At 68.6% G+C, this 22,701-nt stretch overlaps 2 protein-coding genes across 2 annotated transcripts; one reads left to right on the forward strand and one right to left on the reverse strand.

The window, feature by feature from the left end:
* The first annotated feature begins 660 nt into the window (after positions 1-660).
* On the forward strand, positions 661-7,067 carry NR1D1 (nuclear receptor subfamily 1 group D member 1). The gene is made up of 8 exons (XM_054176742.1): positions 661-828; positions 3,450-3,779; positions 3,869-3,957; positions 4,059-4,203; positions 4,723-5,186; positions 5,324-5,509; positions 6,345-6,555; positions 6,772-7,067. The coding sequence occupies exons 1-8, from the start codon at positions 801-803 to the stop codon at positions 6,969-6,971; spliced, it is 1,653 nt and encodes a 550-aa protein (XP_054032717.1). The 5' UTR covers positions 661-800; the 3' UTR covers positions 6,972-7,067.
* Positions 7,068-11,121: 4,054 nt separating this feature from the next.
* THRA (thyroid hormone receptor alpha) lies at positions 11,122-20,265 on the reverse strand. The gene is made up of 9 exons (XM_054176757.1): positions 20,188-20,265; positions 18,959-19,186; positions 17,492-17,553; positions 15,736-15,836; positions 15,483-15,630; positions 14,562-14,767; positions 13,743-13,889; positions 12,831-13,089; positions 11,122-11,466 (listed from the first exon to the last, which is right to left on the reverse strand). Exons 2-9 carry the CDS (start codon positions 19,009-19,011, stop codon positions 11,216-11,218), a joined length of 1,227 nt encoding a protein of 408 aa, XP_054032732.1. The 5' UTR covers positions 19,012-19,186; positions 20,188-20,265; the 3' UTR covers positions 11,122-11,215.
* Between the last annotated feature and the right edge of the window lie 2,436 nt (positions 20,266-22,701).

Consider the following 22,701-nt stretch of genomic DNA (forward strand, 5'->3'; position numbering starts at 1 on the left):
AGTGCAGGGTGACAGTGATGCCAGGGCTGCACCCAAGTATCCCTAGGGCAGGAGACAGAGCTGTGAAAGGTGCCAGGGATGCCAAGCACTGCACCCAGGGGACAGTGCTATACTTGGGTGCTCCCGGTGCAGAGACTCCGCTGTGCAAGGTGACAGGGGTGCCCAGTGTCGCTGGCACAGGGGACAGTGCCACGCGGGTGGTTGGGGTGCCAGCTGTCGTGCCGGGTCGTCCCCAGCGCAGGGGACAGTGCCCTGCTGAAGTGTTCCCAGCGCAGGGACCACGCTGAGCCGGGTGACAGATGCCCCCCAGTGCCCCCAGCTCAGGGGACAGTGCCCTGCTTCGCTGTGCCACCCGCAGGGACGATGCCGTGCTGGGTGCCAGCGGTGCCCAAGCGTCCCTAAGGGATGGCACCGAGTTGGGTGACAGCTGCCCGTGCAGGGGGTCCGCAGCGCGGGGACTGGTCCCGCTGCAGCGGCAGGTCCCAGCGCCGGTTCCCGCGGGTGCCAGGCGGCCCCGCCGCGGGGGTCCCCGTTGTGCCCGGACTCTCCGCCGGCGGAAAGTGTGTCACTGGGGCACGAGGCTCTCCCCGGGAATCACATGGGGGAGGCGGCGGCGCCGCGTGCGGCCCAGTGCGCAGCCGCGGCCGGTGCCGGGCGGGCGGCGGGGCGGGCGGCGGACGCACAACAGCACTCACCGGGCGGCGGCGCGGCACGGCTCGGCGCGGCTCCGGCTCTGGCTGCGGGAGGCTCGGTGGAGCCGTTTCCCGTAACCCCCCCCCCCTCCCCGGTCCCCCCAAAGGATGGCCGCCCCCGAGACCGGCAGCACAGGTCAGTGCCCCGCTGGAGACACCCCTCCCTTCCCAATCCCCGCGGCACCGGGAGCGATCCCGAGCGACCGGAGACGGGGGTCAGTGCACCGGGGACAGCAGCGAAGGGGGCTGCGCGCAGAGACCGCGAGTTGGAGGGGTCCGGACATCGGGACCGGAGGGTCCTGCACACCCCACCGGGCAGGATGCGCGCCGGGACCGCATCCCGGAACGGGGCTCCTTCCTACCGGGACCGGGCGGTCCTGCATAGCGGGGTAAGGACCGGGCAGCGGGGCCGGGGTGGGATACGCGCTGGCATCGGGGCGACCTCGACACCGGTACCGGGGAGCTCCGGTCGCCGGGGTGGGAAGGATGGAAATGGGGAACCGGGGAGTCCTGAACGCCGGGAGTAGGAACCGGGGGCGCTGCACCGCGGTGTCCCGGACGGCGAGACCGAGTTGTCCCCGGGAGTAGAAAGAGTGAGGATTGGGAGCAGTGCACCGGGGCGGCCGGGACGGAGGGACTGCAGTGTCAGAGACACCGGGACCGGAGTGTCCCTAGGGGTAGGAAGGATGAGGACAGAGATCGGTGCACCGAAATGTCCTCAGCACTGGGACCGGAGTGTCCGAGACACCGTAACCGGGATGTTCATGGGGCGAAGAAGAATGGGGACCGAGATCGGTGCACCGGAATGTCCTGGACACGGGCACCGGGGTGTCCCCGGGGGGACGAAGGGGGAGAACTGGTATCGGCGCCCTGGGGTGTCCCGGGCACCAGCACCGGAGCGGAACGCCCCTGTCCCGGGGTGTCCCGGGGCAGCGGGACGGGAGGGACGCGCACCAGGAGCGGCGCAGCGGGGACCGGGCATTCCGTGGGCGGCAGGGGCGGGAACGCGCATTCCGGGGCGCCCCGCGCGGGGACGCGCACCGGGCAGGGCCGGGGGGGGGGGGTGTGTGTGAACGGGGGCGGTGTCCCCGTGTCCCCCCCGGCACGTGTCCCCCTCCCCGCCGCTGCCACGTGCGGGGTTTGTTTTCCCCGCAGCCCCGCCCCGCCCCCGCCCATTGGCCGCCAGATGACGTCATCGTTCCCCCCCTTGTGACGTCACACCCGGAAGCGCGCGCGCTCCTGTCTAACGGGTGGGGAGGGTGGTCGGGGGGGCGCAGCGCGCGCTATCTCCGGGGTAACGCGAAGGGGCGGAGCCTCGTGGGAGAACCAATGGGCTGCCAAGGGGGCGGAGCAAAGCGTGAAGGGGCGGGGCCGAGCCAGGCCACGTGCGGATGGAGCACGTGGGGCGGCGGCGTGAGGCCGCCTGAGCTTGTTGTTGGGAGGGGGGGAGCTGCCGGGCGGCTGTTTTGAGGGGGTTCCCCTCCAGGATTTCGGGTGCTGTGCGGTCGAGGCTGGTCCCTGTGTCTTGGTGCAATCCCCTGGGGGGATTCCCACCCCCTCAAAACTCCCAGGACCCCCACTGGGCCCCCAGACTAACCCCAGGGTACCCCAAGCCCCCCCCCAAGAAACCCATCCTCCCTCTAGGACCCTCCAGACCCGAACCGCCAGACTCCCACTCAGGAGCTTCAGACCCACTGTGGGGTATCCCCTGTAGGATGCCTCTAATCTCTGGACCCTTCAGGTCCCTCAGCCCCCCCCTCCCCCCCTCCCCAGATCATTACTAAAACTGCTCGGCCCCCCTCTAGATCCACCTCAAACCCCCCCCAAAACCCTCCCAGACCTCTTAGTGTCCCTCTTGGTATCTCCAGATCTCCCCCTCCAAGATGGGGCTTGGGCAGGGGGGAGCCTCCCAGCGTTATGGTATCTCAACAGCTGGAGATCCCAGGCCCACTGTCCCCGATTCGGTGACCCCCTTTGGCGGTGGCTGGGTGAGGGGGGGTTGGCAGCAGGCTGGCTCCGGCGCGCAGCATCTGTGCCAGCGGTACCGTGTGCGGCGGGAGACACATGGCCCCGGCGATCCTGTGTGTCCCCAGCCTCCCCTCCCACGTGTCCCGCTGCTGCTGCCCCGTGTGGTGAAGGCGGGGGGCAACTGGGGGAGGGGGCTGTGACCTCTGACAGCGCTGCCTGTGGGCTCAGCACCGGGGGGTGCTCCCCATTTTTGTGGGGTTCCTACGCACAGAGCTCCCCCAGGCTCTGCTCTTTGCTCCAGATCCCCCTAACTGAGGGGGCTGCACTGTGACTCCGCCTAGTGCTGGGGGCGGGAGGGCTGTGGGGTTCCGTCCGGATTTGTGGGGCTGGGAGCGGGGCCGTGCCACGGGCACGGGGCTGGAGCCGGCAGGTGTAGCTGCCGTGACCTCCTGCTTACGCCTCCGGTGCGTTCCCAGCCCACATTCCTCCCACGGGTGTTTCCGGGGTGCTGTGCCCGTGTCCCCAGCCGGCACGCACCCCAGCAACCCGCCTGTCCCTGTCCCACGTGGAGCTGGCACCCGTGGCAGCCGGCGGGGTGTGGCGCCTGACTCAGGGTGCATGTGTGGCCACGGCCGCGGGACACCCCTGGGTGCGGGATGCATCCGGGCTGCTTCCCTGAGCACACCGCACCCGGGGCCGCTGTGCCAACCCCAGGGGTGCCCTCTCTGGCAGGGGGAGCCGAGCCCCGTGCAGCTCGGTGCATGCGTGGCCTCGCTGCTGTGCCCACAGGCGGTGTGATCAGCTACGTGGGCTCCAGTGGCACCTCGCCCAGCCGCACCAGCCCTGTCTCGCTCTGCAGCGACAGCTCCAACAGCAGCTCCCAGTCCGGCTCCCAGCCCTTCCCTACCTACTTTCCCCCATCGCCCACCGGCTCCCTTCAGGATTCCCGTGCCTACGGCGGGGGCTCGCTGGCCCCCCATGAGGATGCTTCCCCTTCTTCCTCCTCCTCCTCCTCCTCGTCGTCATACGGCGCCTCAGTGAACTTCCCTGGGGTGCAGCAGGTCCCCGCAGATGAGCGGCGCCGCACCTCTCCCAGCAAAGCCGGCAGCACCGTCACCAGTGAGTGGGGTGGGCGAGGGGGCGGCAGGTGGTCCCTTGCCTCTGGTGGGGGGCACCCCAGGGCCCTGCTCAGCCCTGTCCCTCCGCAGAGCTGAACGGGATGGTGCTGCTCTGCAAGGTCTGCGGGGACGTCGCCTCCGGCTTCCACTACGGCGTCCACGCGTGCGAAGGCTGCAAGGTACCGGGGGCTGGGGTGACCCTGAGCCCCTCCCCGCAAGTGCATTTGTGTGTGTGTGGGGGGGACACACCCAAGTGACGCCTCCTATCCCACCCCTGCAGGGCTTCTTCCGCCGCAGCATCCAGCAGAACATTCAGTACAAGAAGTGCCTCAAGAACGAGAACTGCTCCATCGTCCGCATCAACCGCAACCGCTGCCAGCAGTGCCGCTTCAAGAAGTGCCTGCTGGTTGGCATGTCCCGCGACGGTGAGCCCGGCCACGCACCCCGCCGACCCCCCCAGAGCCAGGGAACGCGCCTCCAGTGCTCTGCAGCCCCTCAGGGGGCGCGATCCTGCGCCCAGCTCCCCCGGGACAGGTCCCCGGCCGCGCTCGAAGCTCTGATGTTCCCTCCTGGGATGGGTCCCCCTCTTGCTCAGGGCTCTTTGTGCCCTCTCGGGATTGGTCCCTCGGCGCTCAGGGATCTTTTTCGCATCCAGGACTGTGTCCCCCCGCCCATGCTCAGGGCTCACTGTCCCTTCCTGGTATGGATCCCCCCTTGATGCTTGAGGCGTTTTGTCCCCTCCAGGTCTGGGTCCCCTCCGTGCTCGTTGTCCCCTCCTAGGACGCAGTCTCCCCGTGCTCAGGGCTGTAATCCCCTCCCAGCAGGGGTCGTAGGGATGCAGCCACGTTCCCCGCGGCCCCCAGCCCCTCATCCTGCACGACTGGGGGGAGGAGGGGGCTGTCAGCTTGCCCCCAGGCTCCCCACTAACAGCAGTGTCCCCACAGCGGTGCGCTTCGGGCGCATCCCCAAGCGGGAGAAGCAGCGAATGCTGGCGGAGATGCAGAGCGCCATGAGCATGGGCAGCGTCCCACCGGCCATGCCCAGCCCCGGCGAAGGTCCAGCCCCGGGCGGGGGCCGCGCACCGCCACCGCCCCCCGGCCCCGCACCGCTCGCCCCCGCTGCCTGCTTCTCGCAGTTCCCCCAGCAGCTGACGCCCCCCCGCTCGCCCAGCCCCGGGGGGGCCACCGAGGACGTCATCGCGCAGGTGGCCAAGGCGCACAAGGAGATCTTCGTCTACGCGCACGACAAGCTGGGACCCCCCCCGGCCTGCGACGGCGGCCTCCTGCGCTGGGACGCGACCCCCGCTTGGGCCCCCGGCCCCCCTGAACCCCGGCTCTGTCCCCCCACCTACCCCGAGCCCCCGGTGCGGGGCTGCCCCTGGCCCCGCGGCAGCAAGGACGTCCTGCCGGTGAGCGCCCCGGGGGCTCCCGCTCCCCGTTCCCGGCTATTTTTAGCCGCTAATCGCAGTAATCGCCTTGGCCGTGCCGCGGTGGCGGGGCCGGGGGAGCCCCGCGGTGCCCGGCTGAGCCGTGCCATCGCCCGCAGGCCTGCCCCATGAACAGCCACCTGCCCGGCCGCAGCGGGCGCTCGGTGCAGGAGATCTGGGAGGATTTCTCCCTCAGCTTCACCCCTGCCGTCCGAGAGGTCGTTGAGTTCGCCAAGCACATTCCCGGCTTCCAGGCCCTCTCCCAGCACGACCAGGTCACCCTGCTCAAGGCTGGCACCTTCGAGGTATGTCCTGGGCCAGCAAAGGCTCAACAGAGGGCCCTGCGGGCCGGCACAAACCCCCACGGCATTGCCTGGTGCCCCACGGATCAGTGTGGAGCTTTGTAACGCTGTGCGATTCCTGGCTGCTGGCATGGAGCCCCAGAGCATGGGCACGGTGCCCCTTCAGCACTGCACCCTTCCTGGTGGCATTGCACAGTGCCCCAGAGCACAACATGGAGCCCCAGGGGCATTGTACAGTGACCAACAGCGCTGCGTAACGCCCTGCAGCCTGGCACAGTGCCCCCTGGTCTGACATAGAGCCCCATGGCATTGCACAGTGACCCATGGCATGGAGCTGTGGCATAGAGCGTGGCACTGTGTGGTGCATCATGGCATTGCAGTGCCCCACAGCAGAGGAGGCATGGCAACGAGAATGGCATTGCAGGGCGCTGCATGGCTCAGCACTGTGCCCCATGGCATGGTAGCCCACAGCGTTACAGAATGCCCCTTGGCATGGCATGGTAGCCCACGGCATTGCAGGATGCCCCTCGTGGCACAGTGCCCCTTGGCTTTGTGTGGTACCTCAGCGTTGCAGGATGCCCCTCGTGGCACAGTGCCCTTTGGCATCACACTGTAGAACACAGGGTTGCAGGATGACCCTTGGCATGGTACAGTGGCCAGCAGCATTGCAGGATGCCCCCCGTGGCACTGTGCCCCTTGGCTTTGCATGGGAGCTCAGCGTTGCAGGATGCCCCCCGTGGCACGGTGCCCCTTGGCTTTGCATGGGAGCTCAGCGTTGCAGGATGCCCCCCGTGGCACGGTGCCCCTCGGCGTGGCACTGATGCCACCTGTGCCACAGGTGCTGATGGTTCGCTTCGCTTCGCTCTTCGACGTGAAGGAGCAGACAGTGACCTTCATGAGCAGGACGAAGTACAGCCTGGAGGAGCTGTGGGGCATGGGCATGGGCGACCTGCTCAGCTCCATGTTCGAGTTCAGCGAGAAGCTCAGCGCCCTGCAGCTCAGCGACGAGGAGCTGGGGCTCTTCACCGCCGTCGTGCTGGTGTCGGCAGGTGGGAGCCGGGGTCGGGCCGGGGGTGGAGGTTGGGGCTGGAGGCTGGGGGGGATGTGGAGGTTGGGGCTGGAGACTAGGCGGGGGGATGTGGAGAGTCGGGGTGGAGATCGGCGCCGATGTGGAGATCGAAGGCGCTGAGGAGCAGAGGCTGACTCTGGGGGCTGGGGGGTGGGTTACGACCTGCCTGCTGATGCCCTCCCCCCGGTGCCCGCAGACCGCTCGGGGATGGAGGACACGGCGTCGGTGGAGCAGCTGCAGGAGACCCTGATCCGTGCCCTGCGGGCGCTGGTGCTGAAGACTCACCCGGCCGAGACCTCCAGGTTCACCAAGCTGCTGCTGAAGCTGCCGGACCTGCGCACCCTCAACAACCTCCACTCCGAGAAGTTGCTCTCCTTCCGCATCGACGCCCAGTAGGGCCCCCACGGACCCCAGCCCACCCCCCCCTCCCGCCCGCCCCGCACCCACCGCCACCCCTGTACATAGCACCGCGGGTGGGGGACACACACGACCCCCCCCACCCCCACCAAATCCAAGGGACAGCACGAACCCCACGGTGCCCACCGGACTCCTGCAGCGGGGGGGATAGATAGTGGGGGGACACCTGCACCCCCCCAAAAGTGGGCACCGAGATGCCAGGACCTCCCTTCCCAAGTGGGGTGCCAGCCCCCGTGGCTCCGCTGGCAGTGCCCTGCCCCCCTCCTCTCCCCGCCCCCCCCTCCCCCCGACTCCGGCAGCCAGCAGAGGAAGGCAAGAGGCCGGCTCCAGCCCAGCTGGGGGTGGGGGGTGAGGGGCGGGGGGGGGTGTGGGGGGGCCGGGGGGGGGTCCGGATGAGGATGATGATTATTTTTTTTTCATCATATATTTATTACATAAATATGTAGTAAAATAGACCAGCAACAATTACCATAAAAATATCTTTCTTTAAAATCCTGACCAAAACACAAAAGGGTTGAAATTCGCACGTCACAGACTTGTGATTGTCACGGAGCTCAGCGGCTCCCCCCCCGCCCCGACCCCCCACCCCCACCCCCCCGCACCCCCCCCCCCTCCCCCCGCATCCCCCCCCGGCCCCCTCCCCGCACCGCTCCCTCCCCATCCCGCGCCCTACATTCAGCGACGCCGGCCGCGGACATCCCCCCGCCCCCTTTACCCCCATCCAACTCCCCCTCCCCCCTATCCCCACCCCCCCCCTTGCCCCCACCACCACCCCACCCCCCCGCGGCACCATGCATAGTCGGGGGGACCCCGCGCCAGGCCGTGCCAGGGCGTGCCAAGCTGTGCCAGCTGGGCTCGACGCGGCCCCAAGCAGGGGCAGCTCCGGGAGCCATGAGGTATGTGCTTGGGGGGGGAGGGGGCTGGGAGGGGGGGGGGGGTGAGGAGAGAGGGTATGTGGGGATGGGCGACAGGGGGGTGGCCCGGGGGAGGTGGCAGAGAGAGGGGGGCAGGGGGGCACCGGTTGTGCCACCTCTAGGTGAAGCTGGGGCCGACGCTGGACGTGCGATGGCGACGCGAGACAGGAGGGCACGGCCCGGGGGGCACAGGGCAGTGTGAGGGCAAGGGGGTGCTGGCCATGGGGCAGGGGGACAGGGGCTGTGCCACCCCAGGGCATCGTGCTGCCAGCTGGGGGGGCACATGCCCTGGCTACAGAGTTTGGGGGTGGGGTGGGGGTCACGTTTGCTGCTTGAGACACATCCTGCAACAGCTCTGCCCTGGCGGGGGGGCAGGGAGCGGGCAGCACCTGGCACCACACACTGTGCCTAGGGACACGGGGGCATGGCCATGGCACCAGCGCTGTGCCACCGTGCGTGGCCACGGCACTGGCAACAGCATGGCCACCATGTGGGCACGGCACAGACACTGCTCCAGCATGGCATGGCCATGGCACCAGTACTGGCACAGCACGATATGGCCATAGCGTGGGCACTGCTCCAGCATGGCATGGCCATGGCACCGGTACTGGCACAGCACGATATGGCCATAGCGTGGGCACTGCTCCAGCATGGCATGGCCATGGCACCGGTACTAGCACAGCACGATATGGCCATAGCGTGGGCACTGCTCCAGCATGGCATGGCCGTGGCACCGGTACTGGCACAGCACGGTATGGCCATAGCGTGGGCACTGCTCCAGCATGGCATGGCCATGGCACCGGTACTGGCACAGCACGATATGGCCATAGCGTGGGCACTGCTCCAGCATGGCATGGCCATGGCACCGGTACTGGCACAGCACGGTATGGCCATAGCGTGGGCACTGCTCCAGCATGGCATGGCCATGGCACCGGTACTGGCACAGCACGATATGGCCATAGCGTGGGTGCTGCTCCAGCATGGCATGGCCATGGCACCGGTACTGGCACCGTATGGCCATACCATGGGCACCGCACTGGTGTGGCATGGCACAGGCACTGCCCGCGTGCGGTGCCACCCTCCCTGCCTGCAGCCCGAAGGCACATGTAAAGGCTGGCACTGGGTGGCACACACAGGGCAGGGCTCAGCGGGGACCAGTGCTGCCAGGGGGCCGAACGCCCAAGCCCCGTGCCCCCCCCAGCACGGGCATTAGTGTTTCCTGGCACCGGCTCCTATTGCACAACCCAGGGCTGGTGCCACGCCAGGACCACCCCCCCCGTGCCAGGCACCCGGGGTGAGAGTTTAAGACATTTTTGCACCAGCGCTGGCCCTGCTCGGGGGGGGGCAGAGGGCTGCGGGCACTACCCCCCCCCGGCCACAAGGGGCACCCTCGAGCGGCACAGCCCTGCCCAGGCCGGGGCCCCACCGCACCCCCGGCCCCGGCTGCAGGGGGCCCGGCAGAGCCCCCCCAGGCACCGACCCCCCCCGTGCTGAGCAGGGGGGTGGTGGTGGGGAGGGGGGTGGTGCCGAGGGGTGCCAGGGTGCCCAGCCCGGCCCTCTGTGCCCGGGGCGGGGGGGGGGCGTGTCCGGGGGGGTTGCTGCTTGCCAAGGACCCGTAAAAAGAGTTTTTTTTGTTTTTAATTACAAAAATTATATATTTTATAGATATTTATATATATATATATATATTAGCTTGGGGGGGCACGGCGGGCTGCCCGCCTCGCCCGCTGCCCCCCCCTCCTCCCCGCCCCGCCCCCTCCCCCGCCCCGTGCCCCCCGCACACCCCCCCCCCCCCCCCCTCGGCCTCTGCCTGAGGTAAGAAAAAATTCACAAACCCTAACTGGGGGCTGGGGGGGGGGGGGGGGGGGAAGGTGGAAAAAAAAACCATTCCCAGGTGCCCCCTGCCACAGCCCTGCCCCCCCCGCTCCCCGCCCCCCACCCCGGCTTGCTCGGGCTCCCCCCTAGGCCCCCACCAGCCCCTGCTGCAGCTTAGCCCCCCCCCAGCTCCAGGAGCAGGGAGGTGGGGGGGGGTGAAGGGGGTGGTTGGGGTGGGGGGAGGTGGGGTGCAGCTCCCCTCCCCACCCCCCCCCCCCCCGCGCCCCGAAGTGCTGCTGCTGGGGGAGGTGGGGGGGTTGGGGCAGTAGTGCAGTGGGGGCTGGGGGGGGGTTAGGGGGTGGGGGCACCTGCTGTGCGCCCCCTCCCCTCGCCAGCACCTCCGGGGCCATTGCAACTCCTGACAGACAGACAGAAACCCACGAGGACAGGGGGGGTGTGGGGGAAACAACCAAAAAAAGAACAAGGGGGGTCGGGGGGGGGTCGTGTGGTGGTGAGGGGGGTAGGGGGCGGCCGCAGCAGGTCCTTACGGCCCCCCCTCCCCCCTCCAATGGCATCCCGCAGCGCCCCCCCGCCCCCCGCCGGCGCTTGGCACAAGATCCTCAGCCCAAAAAACACCAAAGGGAAAACCCAAAGCCCCGAACCTGGCCCCGAGCCGGGGGGGGGAGCGCAGGGCTGGGGGGGGGGTGGCAGGGAGGGAGGGGCTTAACCCCCTCCGGGGCAAGCCCAAAAGCCCTGCGGCCCCACACCACGGGCTGGGGCTGCCCCCTCCCCACCGCAGTGCCCACCCACTCCCCCCTGCACCCCAGGGTGGTGGTGGTGGGTCTGGGGGGGGGGGAGGGGTTGTGACCACTCCCCAGCCCCAGCCCCTGCGTTGCTGCCTGGCCCAAAGTGCATGGTGGCCCTGGTGGCCTCCCCCTAACCCTGGCTGGGGCAAACCTCTCCCTGTGCAGCCCAAGAGCCCCCTCCTCTCCTCTGCTCTTCCTCCTCCTCCTCCTCCTCCTCCTCCTCTCCTTCCAAAGTGCAGTTAGTTTAATATTTTAGCCTCTCAGGGAGGGAAATAAATGCTTAAAAAATAATAATCTAAGAAGAGAAGGACAATAAAGGAAACGTTCGACCGTCGGGGCCCTTCCCTGTGCAAACAAACAAAAGTCATCAAGTCCTGGGGGGCTCTGGGGGGGTTTGGGGAGCGGGGAATGGGGGGCGGGCAGCCATTTTGGGGGTATGCGTGTGGGGGGGCGCGGTGGGACACCCCCCACACCACCACCACCACCATCGCCCCCTCCTGCCCTGGGCGCAGCATCCCCTTTGCCCTCACCCTCGGCGGGGGAGAAGATAAAAATTGAAGGCGGGGAGGAAGGGGGAAGGTGGAGCCGGGGAGGGAGGGGAGGGCAGAGCAAAGAGGAGGAGGAGGAGGAGGAGGAGGAGATGGGGGTGGGGAGAGGGGCGGGCGCGGGGCGGGGAGAGGTGGCAGCCCTACACCTCCTGGTCCTCGAAGACCTCGAGGAAGAGGGGGGGGAAGAGCTCGGTGGGACACTCCACCTTCATGTGCAGGAAGCGGCTGGCGTGGCAGGCGCCGATCATCCGCAGGTCTGTGACCTTCATCAGCAGCTTGGGCCAGAAGTGGGGAATGTTGTGTTTGCGGTAGTTGATGTAGTGCTCGAAGGCCAGCAGGTAGGTCTCCTGGCACTTCTCGATCTTCTCCACGCAGATCAGCCCCGTCCGGTCTGTGGGCACAGCCGGGAGGGCGTCCAGAGAGGGCGTGCCCCGCCTTGCCACGCCCCCCGCCCCGCCCCGCCCCGCGGCGCCGAGCTGCGCGCAGAGACCCTCTGCGGCCTAAGGAGGCTGCCCCGGGGGTGCGCTGCATGGGAGCTGCAGCGGGGAGCAGGGTGCCCACCCTGCAGGCCCCCTCCAGCCTGGCACAGCTCCCCAGGACATCCAAGTCTTCACCCCACACACCCTGCACTGCTGGGCACTAGGGATTACAGTGCCCACCCTGCAGGCCCCCTCCAGCCTGGCACAGCTCCTCAGGACATCCAAGTCTTCACCCCACACACCCTGCACTGCTGGGCACTAGGGATTACAGTGCCCACCCTGCAGGCCCCCTCCAGCCTGGCACAGCTCCTCAGGACATCCAAGCCTTCACCCCATGCACCCTGCACTGCCGGGCACTAGGGATTACAGTGCCCACCCTGCAGACCCCCTTCAGCCTGGCATAGCTCCTCCAGCCTGGCACAGCTTCACAGGGCATCCAAGTCTTCACCCCATGCACCCTGCACTGCTGGGCACTATAGATTAGGATGCCCACTCTAGAGAGTCCCTTCAGCCTGGCACAGCTCCCTAGGACATGGAGGTCTTCACCCCATGCACCCTTTGCTGCTGTGATTCTGTGAAGGCTCTGGGCATCGAGGTGCCCACCCAACACACCCCCAGCACATGAGGGCTCTGGGCATCGAGATGCCCACCCAACACACCCCCAGCACATGAGGGCTCTGGGCATTGAGGTGCCCACCCAACACACCCCCAGCACATGAGAGCTCTGGGCATTGAGGTGCCCACCCAACACACCCCCAGCACATGAGGGCTCTGGGCATCGAGGTGCCCAACCAATACACCCCCAGCACATAAGGGCTCTGGGCATCGAGGTGCCCACCCAACACACCCCCAGCACATGAGGGCTCTGGGCATCAAGGTGCCCATGGATCCAAGCTACAGGAGGACAGGTTTAGATTAGATGTCAGGAAGAAGCTCTTCCCCAGGAGGGTGGTGAGAGCCTGGCACAGGTTGCCCAGGGAGGTGGTGGCAGCCTCATCCCTGGAGGTGTTTGCAGCCAGGCTGGAGGTGGCTGTGAGCAACCTGCTGCGGTGTGAGGTGTCCCTGCCCATGGCAGGGGCTTGGAGCTTCCTTCCAACCCTGACAGCTCTGTGATTCTGTGAGGCCTCTGGGCACTGAGGTGCCCACCCAACACACACCCCCACAGGACACTGAGGACTCTGGGCACCGGGATGCCCACCTCCTGCACCCTCCCCTCCCCTCCCCTCTGTGCCCAGCCCGTTGCCCCTCCCTCAGCGTCCCCCGAGGGCGGCAGTACCTGAGGACATGAGCAGCACGGCCTGGAGCAGGGCCACCTCGGTGTCATCCAGGTTGAAGGCAGAGAGGGACTTGCCCAGGTCGAAGATGGCATCGGAGACGACGCCCAGGCCGCCGTTCTTGAGCTGCTCGCGCTTGACGGCCATCTCCCCGCTCAGCGTCAGCGTCTCGCTCTCGGGGTCGTAGCGCACGGCCGCCCGCAGGGACATGATCTCCATGCAGCAGCCCTTCAGCAGGATGATCTGATCCTCGCAAGGCAGCTGTGGGCACGGCCACAGCTGGTTAAGGCACCCCCGGTCCGAGCCCCGCGGCCAGAGCAGGGCACCCGAGGGCGCATCCAGGGGGGGTTGGAAGCTCTCCACAGCCTCCCTGGGCAGCCTGCTCCAGGGCTCTGCCACCCTCACAGCGAGGAAGTTTCTCCTCCTGTTGAAGTGGAACCTCCTGGGTTCCAGCTTGTACCCACTGTGCCCTGTCCTGTCACTGGGCACCACCAAACAGAGCCTGGCCCCTGCCTCCTGACCCCCACCCCTCAGCTATTGATAGGCATTGATCAGGTTCTCCCTCAGGCTGCTCTTCTCCAGGCTCAGCAGCCCCAGGGCTCTCGGCCTTTCTTCCCAGCAGAGCTCTTCCAGTCCCTTCATCATCCTCAGAGCCTCTGTTGGACTCTCCCCAGCACTTCGCTGTCCCTCTGGAACTGGGGAGCCCCACACTGGTCCCAGCACTCCAGATGTGGCCTCAGCAGGGCAAGGGCAGAGGTGAAGCAGAACCTCCCTTGACCTGCTCGGCCACACTCCTCTGCCCGCAGCCCAGGACACCACCTGCCCTCTTGGGCACATGCTGCTGCTGCTGCCGGTGCTGGGGGGGACCCCCGTGCCCCCCTCCCTGCCGCCCCCCGCCCGGGGCCCCCTCCTACCTCCGAGAACATGGGCAGTTTTTTGGCAAAGTCGACCACGCGGGTGATCGCCGGGGTGATGATCTTTGTAAACTCGCTGAACGCCTCCAGGTCGACTTTGTCCCCGTCAGGCATGGAGGCCATGGGCGACTGGCCGATGTCCTCGGGCTGCGGCGACACACGGCGGCGTCGGGGGGGTGTGGTGTCACCGCCCTCGCCGCGCCGGGACCCCCCCCCCCCAGCCACCTCCCAGCCCTGCCCCCTGCGGCGAAGGGAAGCAGCGGCGGGGCCGGGCGCGGGGCAGCAGCCAGGAGAGGGAGCTGTGTGCCAGGGCCAGAGCCACCCTGCCGCAGGGCACAGCTGTCCCCTTCGGTCACCACTCATCCCTTTAACCTCTCCGGGAGGGGTGACAAGGACACTGGGTGACATCTCAACCCCCCGGCCCCCACGGTGCTAGCGACACCGCCTGCCACACCAGCACCGAGCTCGGGGGAGCTCGGCCAACACCGCCCAGGGACAGAGAGATTGCCCCCCGGGATGGGCTGCCCAGGCAGGGGGTGGGCTCCAGGTCCCCGGAGGTGTTTAAGCAAGGCCTGGAGCAGGCACTTGGTGCCACAGGGCTGGGCGATCAGTCAGGGCTGGGCGATCAGTCAGGGCTGAGCGATCAGTCAGGGCTGGGCGATCAGTCAGGGCTGGGCGATCAGTCAGGGCTGGGCGATCAGTCAGGGCTGGGCGATCAGTTGGGCTTGACGATCTCAGAGGTCTCTCCCAGCCCGGCCGACTCCGCCGTAACCCCGGGGGGACGCGGTGGCGGTGCCAGGGCTGCCCCTCTGCCCTCACCAGGAATTTCCGCTTCTGCTTCCAGTGGCTGCCCTGGGCGTTGGTGCTGCGGTGAGCCTCGGTCACCACGTGGATCAGCTCCCACTCCTCGGCGCTGGGGTTGGGACGGTGCTGCAGGGACTTGATCATCTCCTCCTTGCGCCGCCGCTCGCGGTTCTCCTCGATCAGCTTCCGCTTCGCTACCCGCTTGGAGTCATCCAGCACCACTGCCAGCAGGGACCCCCCCGGCTCAGCTCCCACACTCCCCCAGATCAGCTGCCAGACCCCCCAAAACCAGCTGCGAATCAGCTGCCACACTCCCCAAAATCGGCTGCTAACCCCCCCAAAATCAGCTGCCAGACCCCCCCAAACCAGCTGCAAATCAGCTGCCGTCCTCCCAAAGTCATCTGCAAATCAGCTGCTAAACCCCCAAAATCAGCTGCCAACCCCCCCAAAATCAGCTGCCAGACCCCCCAAAACCAGCTGCAAATCAGCTGCAAATCAGCTGCCATCCTCCCAAAGTCATCTGCAAATCAGCTGCTAACCCCCCCAAAATCAGCTGCCAACCCCCCCAAAATCAGCTGCCAACCCCCCCAAAACCAGCTGCAAATCAGCTGCCACACTCCCCAAAAATCAGCTGCCAACCCCCCCAAACTCAGCTGCCAGCCCTCCCCAAACCAGCTGCAAATCAGCTTCCAACCCCCCCCAAAATCAGCTTCCAACCCCCCCCAAAATCAGCTGCCAACCCCCCCCAAAGTCAGCTGCCAACTTCCCCCCAAAGTCAGCTGCAAATCAGCTGCCAACCCCCCCAAGGTGCCAGGCACCCCTTACCCGTATGGCACACCGCAGATACCCCAAGCGCCCCAACACGCCGGGACCCACACCTGCCCCCGCAGCAGCCAGAAGGTGCCCCCCAGCCCGTGCCCACCCCCCAGCACTCACGGTCCATGGCCATGCCCACGGAGATGCACTTCTTGAAGCGGCACAGCTGGCACTGGTTGCGAGTGATCTTGTCGATGACGCAGCACCCATCGTACTTGCAGGAGTAGGTGGGGTGCAGGTTCTTCTGGATGGTCCGACGGAAGAAGCCCTGGGGGGGGAGGGGGGAGGGGAGGGGCAGGGAGGGGTGGGTGAGCCCCTGACCCCCCCGGCCGGCCCCGTGCCCGCACCCCCTGCCCGCCTGCCGCCCTCTCACCTTGCAGCCCTCGCAGGTGATGCAGCGATAGTGGTAGCCGGTGGCCTTGTCCCCGCACACCACGCACTGCTCATCTTTGTCCAGGTAACTAGGGATGTACCCTGCGGGGAGGGGGGCGTCAGGGACCCCCACCACACCCTGCCCTGCCCCAGGGACCCCCCCACCACACACCCTGCCCTGCCCCACGGACAACCCCCCCGGCCCTGCCCTGCCCTGCGGACCCACACCACGCTCTGCACTACCCCAGGGACCCACACCGCGCCCTGCACCGCCCCAGGGACCCCCACTGCACCCTGCCCCCCTCCCAGGGACCCCCACCACAGCCTGCACCCCCCCAGGGACCTCTGCTGCAGTCAAGAGTTAGTGTCCCTGGCACAGCCTGCATCAGGACACCCCCCCCCCATGCCTGAAATCCGAGGACCCCTCTCACATCCTGTGTCCCCATTCTGCCTTAGGGACCTCACCACGGCCCAAACCAGGGACCCCCACCCCGCATCAGGACCCCCCTGCCACACACTGCACTGGGGACCCCTGCCATGCCCCTTGTCAGGGACACCCCCCCCTCCCCCCGCTTCAGGGGCCCCCTCCCCTGTGCCTCAGTTTCCCCTGCCCAGTCACTGCCTCCTGCCCCAGCAGGGGAAGGGTTAAAGGCTGGGAGGAGGGGGTCTGGGGGGCTGCCCGAGCCCCCCGCAGCAATAAAGCTCTCATTATCCCGCCGGCTGCGGGGGGGTGTCCCTGTCCCCCCAGCACACAATGGACCACTGTCCCCACCATTGTCCGGGGTCCCCCAGCCCGGCAGCCCCGGGGAAAAGCCCCTCCGAGACCCCTCCCCCAGTCAGTGGCCTCGCAGGGAAACTGAGGCACGGAGCGGGGAGGGGGCCCGCAGCACCCCGCGATCCCCACAGCCCCCCAGGAATGGAGGGAACCCAGGCGTGGGGGACCCCAGGGGCCCACCCTGCTGCCCTGCGGGTGCGGGATGCCAGGGGGCCCCGGATGCTGCCCCCCTCCCAAGGCAGGGGTTGGGCTGAGCCCCCGCAGCGGCCCCTCCTCCCGCCCGGCCGGATCCTGCCGGCCCGGCCGCTCCCCGCTGGGGAATGGGGCAGGGCTGGGGGGGCAGCGCCCGGCCGGGCCCCCCTTATCTCCCACCCCAGGGCGCTGCCGGCCCCGATAGCACCGGCCCGGGGCACGCAGAGGGATGGGCACGCCGCGGGGACGGGGGCTGTGCGGGGGCACCGGGGGGCTGCGGGGGCACCGCGGGTGCTGAGGACCCTGGGGAACTCGGAGGGGATTTGGGGCGCTGGGGGTGGAGAGAGGGGTTCCGAGGGGACCCTGTGGTGTCCAGGGGACACTGAGGTGCCCAGCAAAGGACATGAGGTGCCTGGGGCACTCAGGGGTGCCCAGCAGGACGATGTGGTGCCCGCTGAACCCAGCAAGGGCATGGGGTGCCCAAGAGCCCCAGAGGTGCCCAGCAGGGATATGGGGTGCCCAGTGAACCCTAAGATGCTCAGCAGGGATGTGGGGAGGCCCTGGGATGCAGGCAGGACGTGAGGTGCCCAGAGGTGCCCAGCAGGGATATGGGGTGCCCAGGGATGCCCGGTAGGGATATGGGGTGCCCAGTGGACCCCAGGATACTCAGCATGGACACGAGGATCCTGTGGGATGCAGGCAGGGCAGAGGGTGGCCTTGGAACCCAGTGAGGATGTGGGGTACCCAGGGGTGCCCTGCAGTGCCAGGGGGTGCCAGGGGGTGCCCGTACCTGACATGCTGCTCTTCACCAAACATTGGCTGCTCTTTCTTTTGCGCTTCCCATCCAGCCACCTGCGGGAGGGGGGCAGGCTGGGACAGAGCCCCATGCTCCCCCCAAGACCCCCCACAGCCCCCCACCACACGCCCTGGCCCCCAACTTGCTCGCGGCTGGCATGTGGGCATCGTTCACTCCGGGGTCCTGGGCGGGGGGGGGGGCAGTGTCCAGGCAAGGGAAATGCCACATTTGGGGTCTGGCACTGGGGTGCCAGGGCACAAGAGCCCCAGGGGTGCATGGAGGGGTGGGGACCCTGGGGAGCCCCAAGTCGGGACAGGGGCATCGCTCAGGGTGGGGCCGAGTTAAGGACTGGGGGGAAGTTGGGAAGGGAAAGGTTGGGGGGGGGAAGGGAAGGGAAAAGGGGGGGAGGGGCGGGAAAAGGCTGGGGGAGGGGGTTGGGGGGGGGAGGGGGGGAGGGGCTCATTTACAGTCAAAGACAAAATGTCCTTTTGGCTCAGCGGGGAAGTGACATCAGAGCGGCTGAGCCAATGGCGAGCGCCGGGGGTCCGCGCCTCGCCCGCACCGCTCCAGCGCATTGGCGGCGCCGCCTGGCACGGCCGCGGAGGGCACCGAGCGCCACGGGGATGGGCACCTGCGGCCGCTGCGGGGGGGAGCGGGGAGTCCCCGCACCCAGGGGCGCGGCGCAGCCGGAGGGGGAAGGGGGTGGTGGTCCTGGGCTCCAGCGCAAGGTGACCCCGGGGCTGGCTCTCCCCCCCGGGGCTGGCTCCCCCCCGGGGCACGTGAGCGCGGGCGGCCCTCCCGAAATAGCCCCGGGACAGGGTGGCCCCAGGGGCCCCAGCTGGGGAAGGGGGGGGGGCGGGGAGGAGAGGGGCACGCACGGGCACGAGTGGGGACACGGCGAGGGCAAGGAGACACACGGGGCATAGGGACACCCGGGACAGGGGGACGGACACGCAGGGCACGGGCACAGCCGGGGCACGGGGACACACGGGACACGCAGGGCACAAGGACACGTGGCACACAGGTTCACAGCTACACAAAAGCCCACGGGGACATGCTGGGCACAGGCACGCACGGGCACCCCCGAAGCATGGGGACCCCTGGGGCATGGGGGCACCCGGGGCGGATGGGCACACAGGGATGGACGGGGACACACTGGGCACCAGGCCACAGAGGGCACGGGGACACTTGGGGACACAAAAGACATTGGGATTCACAGGGCATGGGGGCACGGGGCCACAGGGGGCACGGACACAGACATGGCAAGGCAGGGAGGCGGGGGCACGCACTGGGCACGGGCACAGACAGGGCATGGGGACACAGGAGGCATCAGGACGCACAGGGCACAGCCATGACCACGCAGGGAGGCAGCAGGTCACAAAGGGCATGAGGGGACACGGGGGGGCACGGAGGGAGCCGCGGCGGTGCCAGCGCCAGGGTGGGCACGGGGCGGGGGCTCACCGGGTGTCCTCTGGCTCCGACAGCGGGTCCAGGGTGCTGGGCTTCTGTTCCATTCACCGCAATTCCATCAAGGAGCGCTCAGCACCGACCCAGTGGGCTCAGCACCGACCCAGTGGGCTCCGCCACCGGTGCCACGCGCGGGAGGGCCACGGCGGGGGGGGGGCTACGACGCGTGCCCCATGGCGCCCGCCTCAGTGCCCAGCTCCGCGCAGCATCCCGGGCTGCACCCTGCCGAGGCAAACCCTGCCTGAGCCCACAGCCCGGGCGAGGGGCACCACCCCTGGGGGTGCAGCCCTTCGGAGACCTCCCGGGGCAGCTGGCACCCAGCGGTGCGGGGCTGGGCGAGGGCACGGCGCAGCCAGCAGGGCTGGGCAAGAGCGAGCTCGGGGGGGAGGCAAAACCACCTGGAGTGTGCAAGAGCGAGCAGCGCTGGGGCAGGGTGTGCAAGGAGGTGTGGAGCAGGCAGGGGTGTGCAGGACAGAGTGGGGCTGGGTGAGGGCACAGAAGAACGCCTGGAGTGTGGCAGAGAGCGGCAGTGAGCAGGGCTGGCAAGAGTGCAAGGGGGGTGCAAGGCCATGTGGAGTGTGCCAGAGCATGCAGGAGGGAGTGGGGCTGGTGAGAACAGGCTGGGGGTGCAAGAACACATGGAGTGTGGAGGAGCGTGCAAGAAGGTGCAGGAGTGAGCAGAGCCAGGCGAGTGTGAGGCTGTGGGGAGTGTGCAATGCCGTGCAGAGCACACAGGGCTGAGCACGAGGGACGTGCAAGAGCACACGGAGCGAGCAAAGGCTTGGACCGAGGGTGCACGAGCAGGCAGGGCTGGGTGGGGGCGTGCACAGGTGTGCAAGAGCAGGCAGGGCTGGGTGGGGGTGTGCACAGGTGTGCAAGAGCAGGCAGGGCTGGGTGGGGGCGTGCACAGGTGTGCAAGAGCAGGCAGGGCTGGGTGGGGGTGTGCACAGGTGTGCAAGAGCAGGCAGGGCTGGGTGGGGGCGTGCACAGGTGTGCAAGGCTGTGCAGGAGGGAGTGTGTGAGGCGTGCAGGACCAAGCATGAGTGTGGAAGAGTGTGTGGGGAAGCACAGCCTGCAGGGCTGGGAGAGACCCCAAGAGCTGGGGGGAAGCAGGAGGGGTGGAGAGCGCCCCCCGCAGGGACACCACCCCCGGGGGACTGAGCCCGTCCCAGTGCATTCACCACAGGTGCCGGGGGGGGGGGGAGGGAGGGGGCGACACTTACGGGGTTGGGGGCACCGGGGTGGGGGGGCCTGGGCGATGCCTCTCCTGTGAGCTCTCCTGCAGCAAAAACATGGCAGCATTGGTTGGGGGCACCTAGCGCCCCCCTCCGCTGCAACACCCCCCTCCCCCCCAGCAACTACCCCCCCCCAACATGCTCTACATCCCCCACGGGTGCCCAGCACACAGAGTAGGACTGGGGGGGGACACACCCCCAATCCCAAGCCACACCCCTCCTCCATTGTGAACCCCCAGTGAACCGCCGCAGCATGGGGGTGCGGGAGGCCCCCAGCCCGCAGCGGGGGGCAGGGTGGTGATGGGGGGGGGTGGGACACGCAGCGGGGGGGGCTGCGCTGGGCGCCATGCCCGGGGCCTCGGGCTCCTCCGCTCCGTGCGGGGACAGGCAGAAAGTAGGTCACGTTTGTCTTGGCCGCCGCAGAAATTCCTCCGGCGGATTTAAAACGCAGCGGACGAGGCTTGGCTCTGCCTGCCCCCCCCCCCACCCCACCCCCCCTCCTCCACACACACATCCCCGGCACCCACCCACCCCCACAGCCACGCCACGGGGCACCCCAGCCCGGCCCCCTGGCCCCCCTCCAGCTGGGGATCCCCAGGCACCGCCTAGATGCTGCACCCATGGGTGCCCGGCAACACCCTGCGGGCATCCCACCCCCCGCTGGGGGGTGAGCATCTGTGATGCACGGGGAGGGGGGAATTGGAGCAGGGGTCCTCACAGACACCCCCCTCCCCCAGCCACATGCCTGGTGAGGTGCGGGGGCTGGTCGGTGCGGAGGGAAACCAAAGCGCCACAGGGGCACTCAGCATCCTTCGGTCCCGCTCCCCACCTTGGGGAGGGGGCTCAGAGAAGGGGAGGGGTCCCCACTGCAGCTCCAGGCCGAGCTTTTGGGGGCCGGCTGCCAGCGGGGACCCATCGAGCCGGGGCGGCGCGGCCGGGGGCTGCAGCAAATGTTTGTTCCATATGGGAACGGCGCTCGGAGACTTCCAAGTATAGGCACTGGCAGCGTGCCAGGGCTGTGCAGCCCCGCCGGGCACCGGCCCCCCCGCAGCCCCCCACCCCCCTTCCCCGGGACCCCGTGCGCCAGCCGAGCCCCGACACGCGCGGTGCATGGGTGGCTGCATCGCCACCATGGCAAAGCTGGCATCGGCCAGGCCAGGGGCGTGCTCTGAAGCCTGGCACGGGGTGGGCTCTGCCGCCGCTGCCTCAGTTTCCCCGGCGGGGCAGCAGGGCCGGCGGGCGCTGCCGCATTAGAGGGGCTTAGGGCTAAAGCCAGGGCTCAGCGCCGCTAAGTCGGGGCTCGGCCGCGCCAGGGAGCGTCCCCGGCAGCCCCCGCAGACACCCCCGGCCCCGCCGGCACCCGGTGCCCGGCTGAGCCCGCGGTGCCGCTCCAGGAACCGTCACTCGAGGAATCCCGGGTGTGCTGGGGCGGCCCAGACAGACAGACAGACAGACACGGGAGGCGGCTCTCCTCCTCCTCCTCCTCCTGCTGCTCCTGCTGCGTGTCCCGCGTGTGATGAGCGCAGCCAGGTCTCAGCCCTCCCCTGTGCCCGGTGGCACCTCACCCCCTGCATCCCCACCCTGCGGGGCCAGGTGCCGGGGCTGGGTGGGAATTGGGTGGCAGCCAGGGGGTGCCCCCCCCCAGCAGCCCCCCCCAGCCCAGCCCCACGCCCAGGGGAGCGTTTCTGCTGAGTCGGTGGTTGCAGCCGAGGGAAAACAACCTGGGGGCAAAGTCCAGGGCTGGGCCGGCGGCGGGAGCCACGTACGCCCCGCGGGGGGCACCCAGTACCCCACTCCCCGTGGATGCCACCGCCAGGGACCCCCCTGGGATGGGGCCCACGGCACGAGGGACACACCCCCTCCCCCCACACGCAGGCACTGGTTGCATCCATTGAGCCAGAGACGGATGCTGGGTACCGGTGGCGCCCTACAGGGACGGCGCTCAGTGTCCCTGCCCCCCGGGACAGATGGGCTCCGGGGGTCCCGGGTGCCCCCTCCCCCCACCCAGCTGCCAGCCGGGTCAGGGAGGTGAGGGCCTAAGCGCTTTAGCCAGGGTGCCAATTAGTGCGATTAGTGCGGGCTGGGGGCAGGGCGCCGCGGGCAGACCCGCGGACACCAGCACGAGATGCCAGGCTGGGCGCTGGCACGGCCAGAGCGGCAGCACGGCGGGCACCAGGGCAGCGGCGGCGGCTCTGCCCCAGCCAGAGAAACTCTGTCTGCAGCGGCTGGCATGGCTGTGCCACGGGAACACTGCCAGGCGTGGGGTCACCTGCTGTGGCACAGCTGGCAGCACCTGGAGCACGCTGGCGTCCATGTGTGCGGCTGCGCCCGGTGCCACACGTGTGGCCCTGCCCGGTGCCATATGCTCGGCTCACACCTCTGCTGGAGCATGGCACCCCGCACTCAGTGCCGCGCAGTGCCCGGTGCTGTGGGGCACGCCTGGCAGCCTGCGGTGGGGCCGGCAGGCTGCAGGAATCCCAGGCATGCGCAGCAGCTGGGCAG

Source organism: Dryobates pubescens, chromosome 36 (genome assembly GCF_014839835.1).
Source record: "Dryobates pubescens isolate bDryPub1 chromosome 36, bDryPub1.pri, whole genome shotgun sequence".
Lineage (NCBI taxonomy): Eukaryota > Metazoa > Chordata > Aves > Piciformes > Picidae > Dryobates > Dryobates pubescens.

Coding starts and splice junctions, on each gene's coding strand:
- NR1D1 (XM_054176742.1), top strand. CDS start 801: ATGGCCGCCCCCGAGACCGGCAGCACAG. Junction 5,510..6,344: donor TCAAGGCTGGCACCTTCGAG/GTATGTCCTGGG, acceptor CCTGTGCCACAG/GTGCTGATGGTTCGCTTCGC. Junction 6,556..6,771: donor CGTCGTGCTGGTGTCGGCAG/GTGGGAGCCGGG, acceptor CGGTGCCCGCAG/ACCGCTCGGGGATGGAGGAC.
- THRA (XM_054176757.1), bottom strand. CDS start 19,011: ATGGAACAGAAGCCCAGCACCCTGGACCCGCTGTCGGAGCCAGAGGAC. Junction 13,090..13,742: donor AACTGCCCATGTTCTCGGAG/GTAGGAGGGGGC, acceptor CCGTGCCCACAG/CTGCCTTGCGAGGATCAGAT. Junction 11,467..12,830: donor CGTGCTGCTCATGTCCTCAG/GTACTGCCGCCC, acceptor CTGTGCCCACAG/ACCGGACGGGGCTGATCTGC.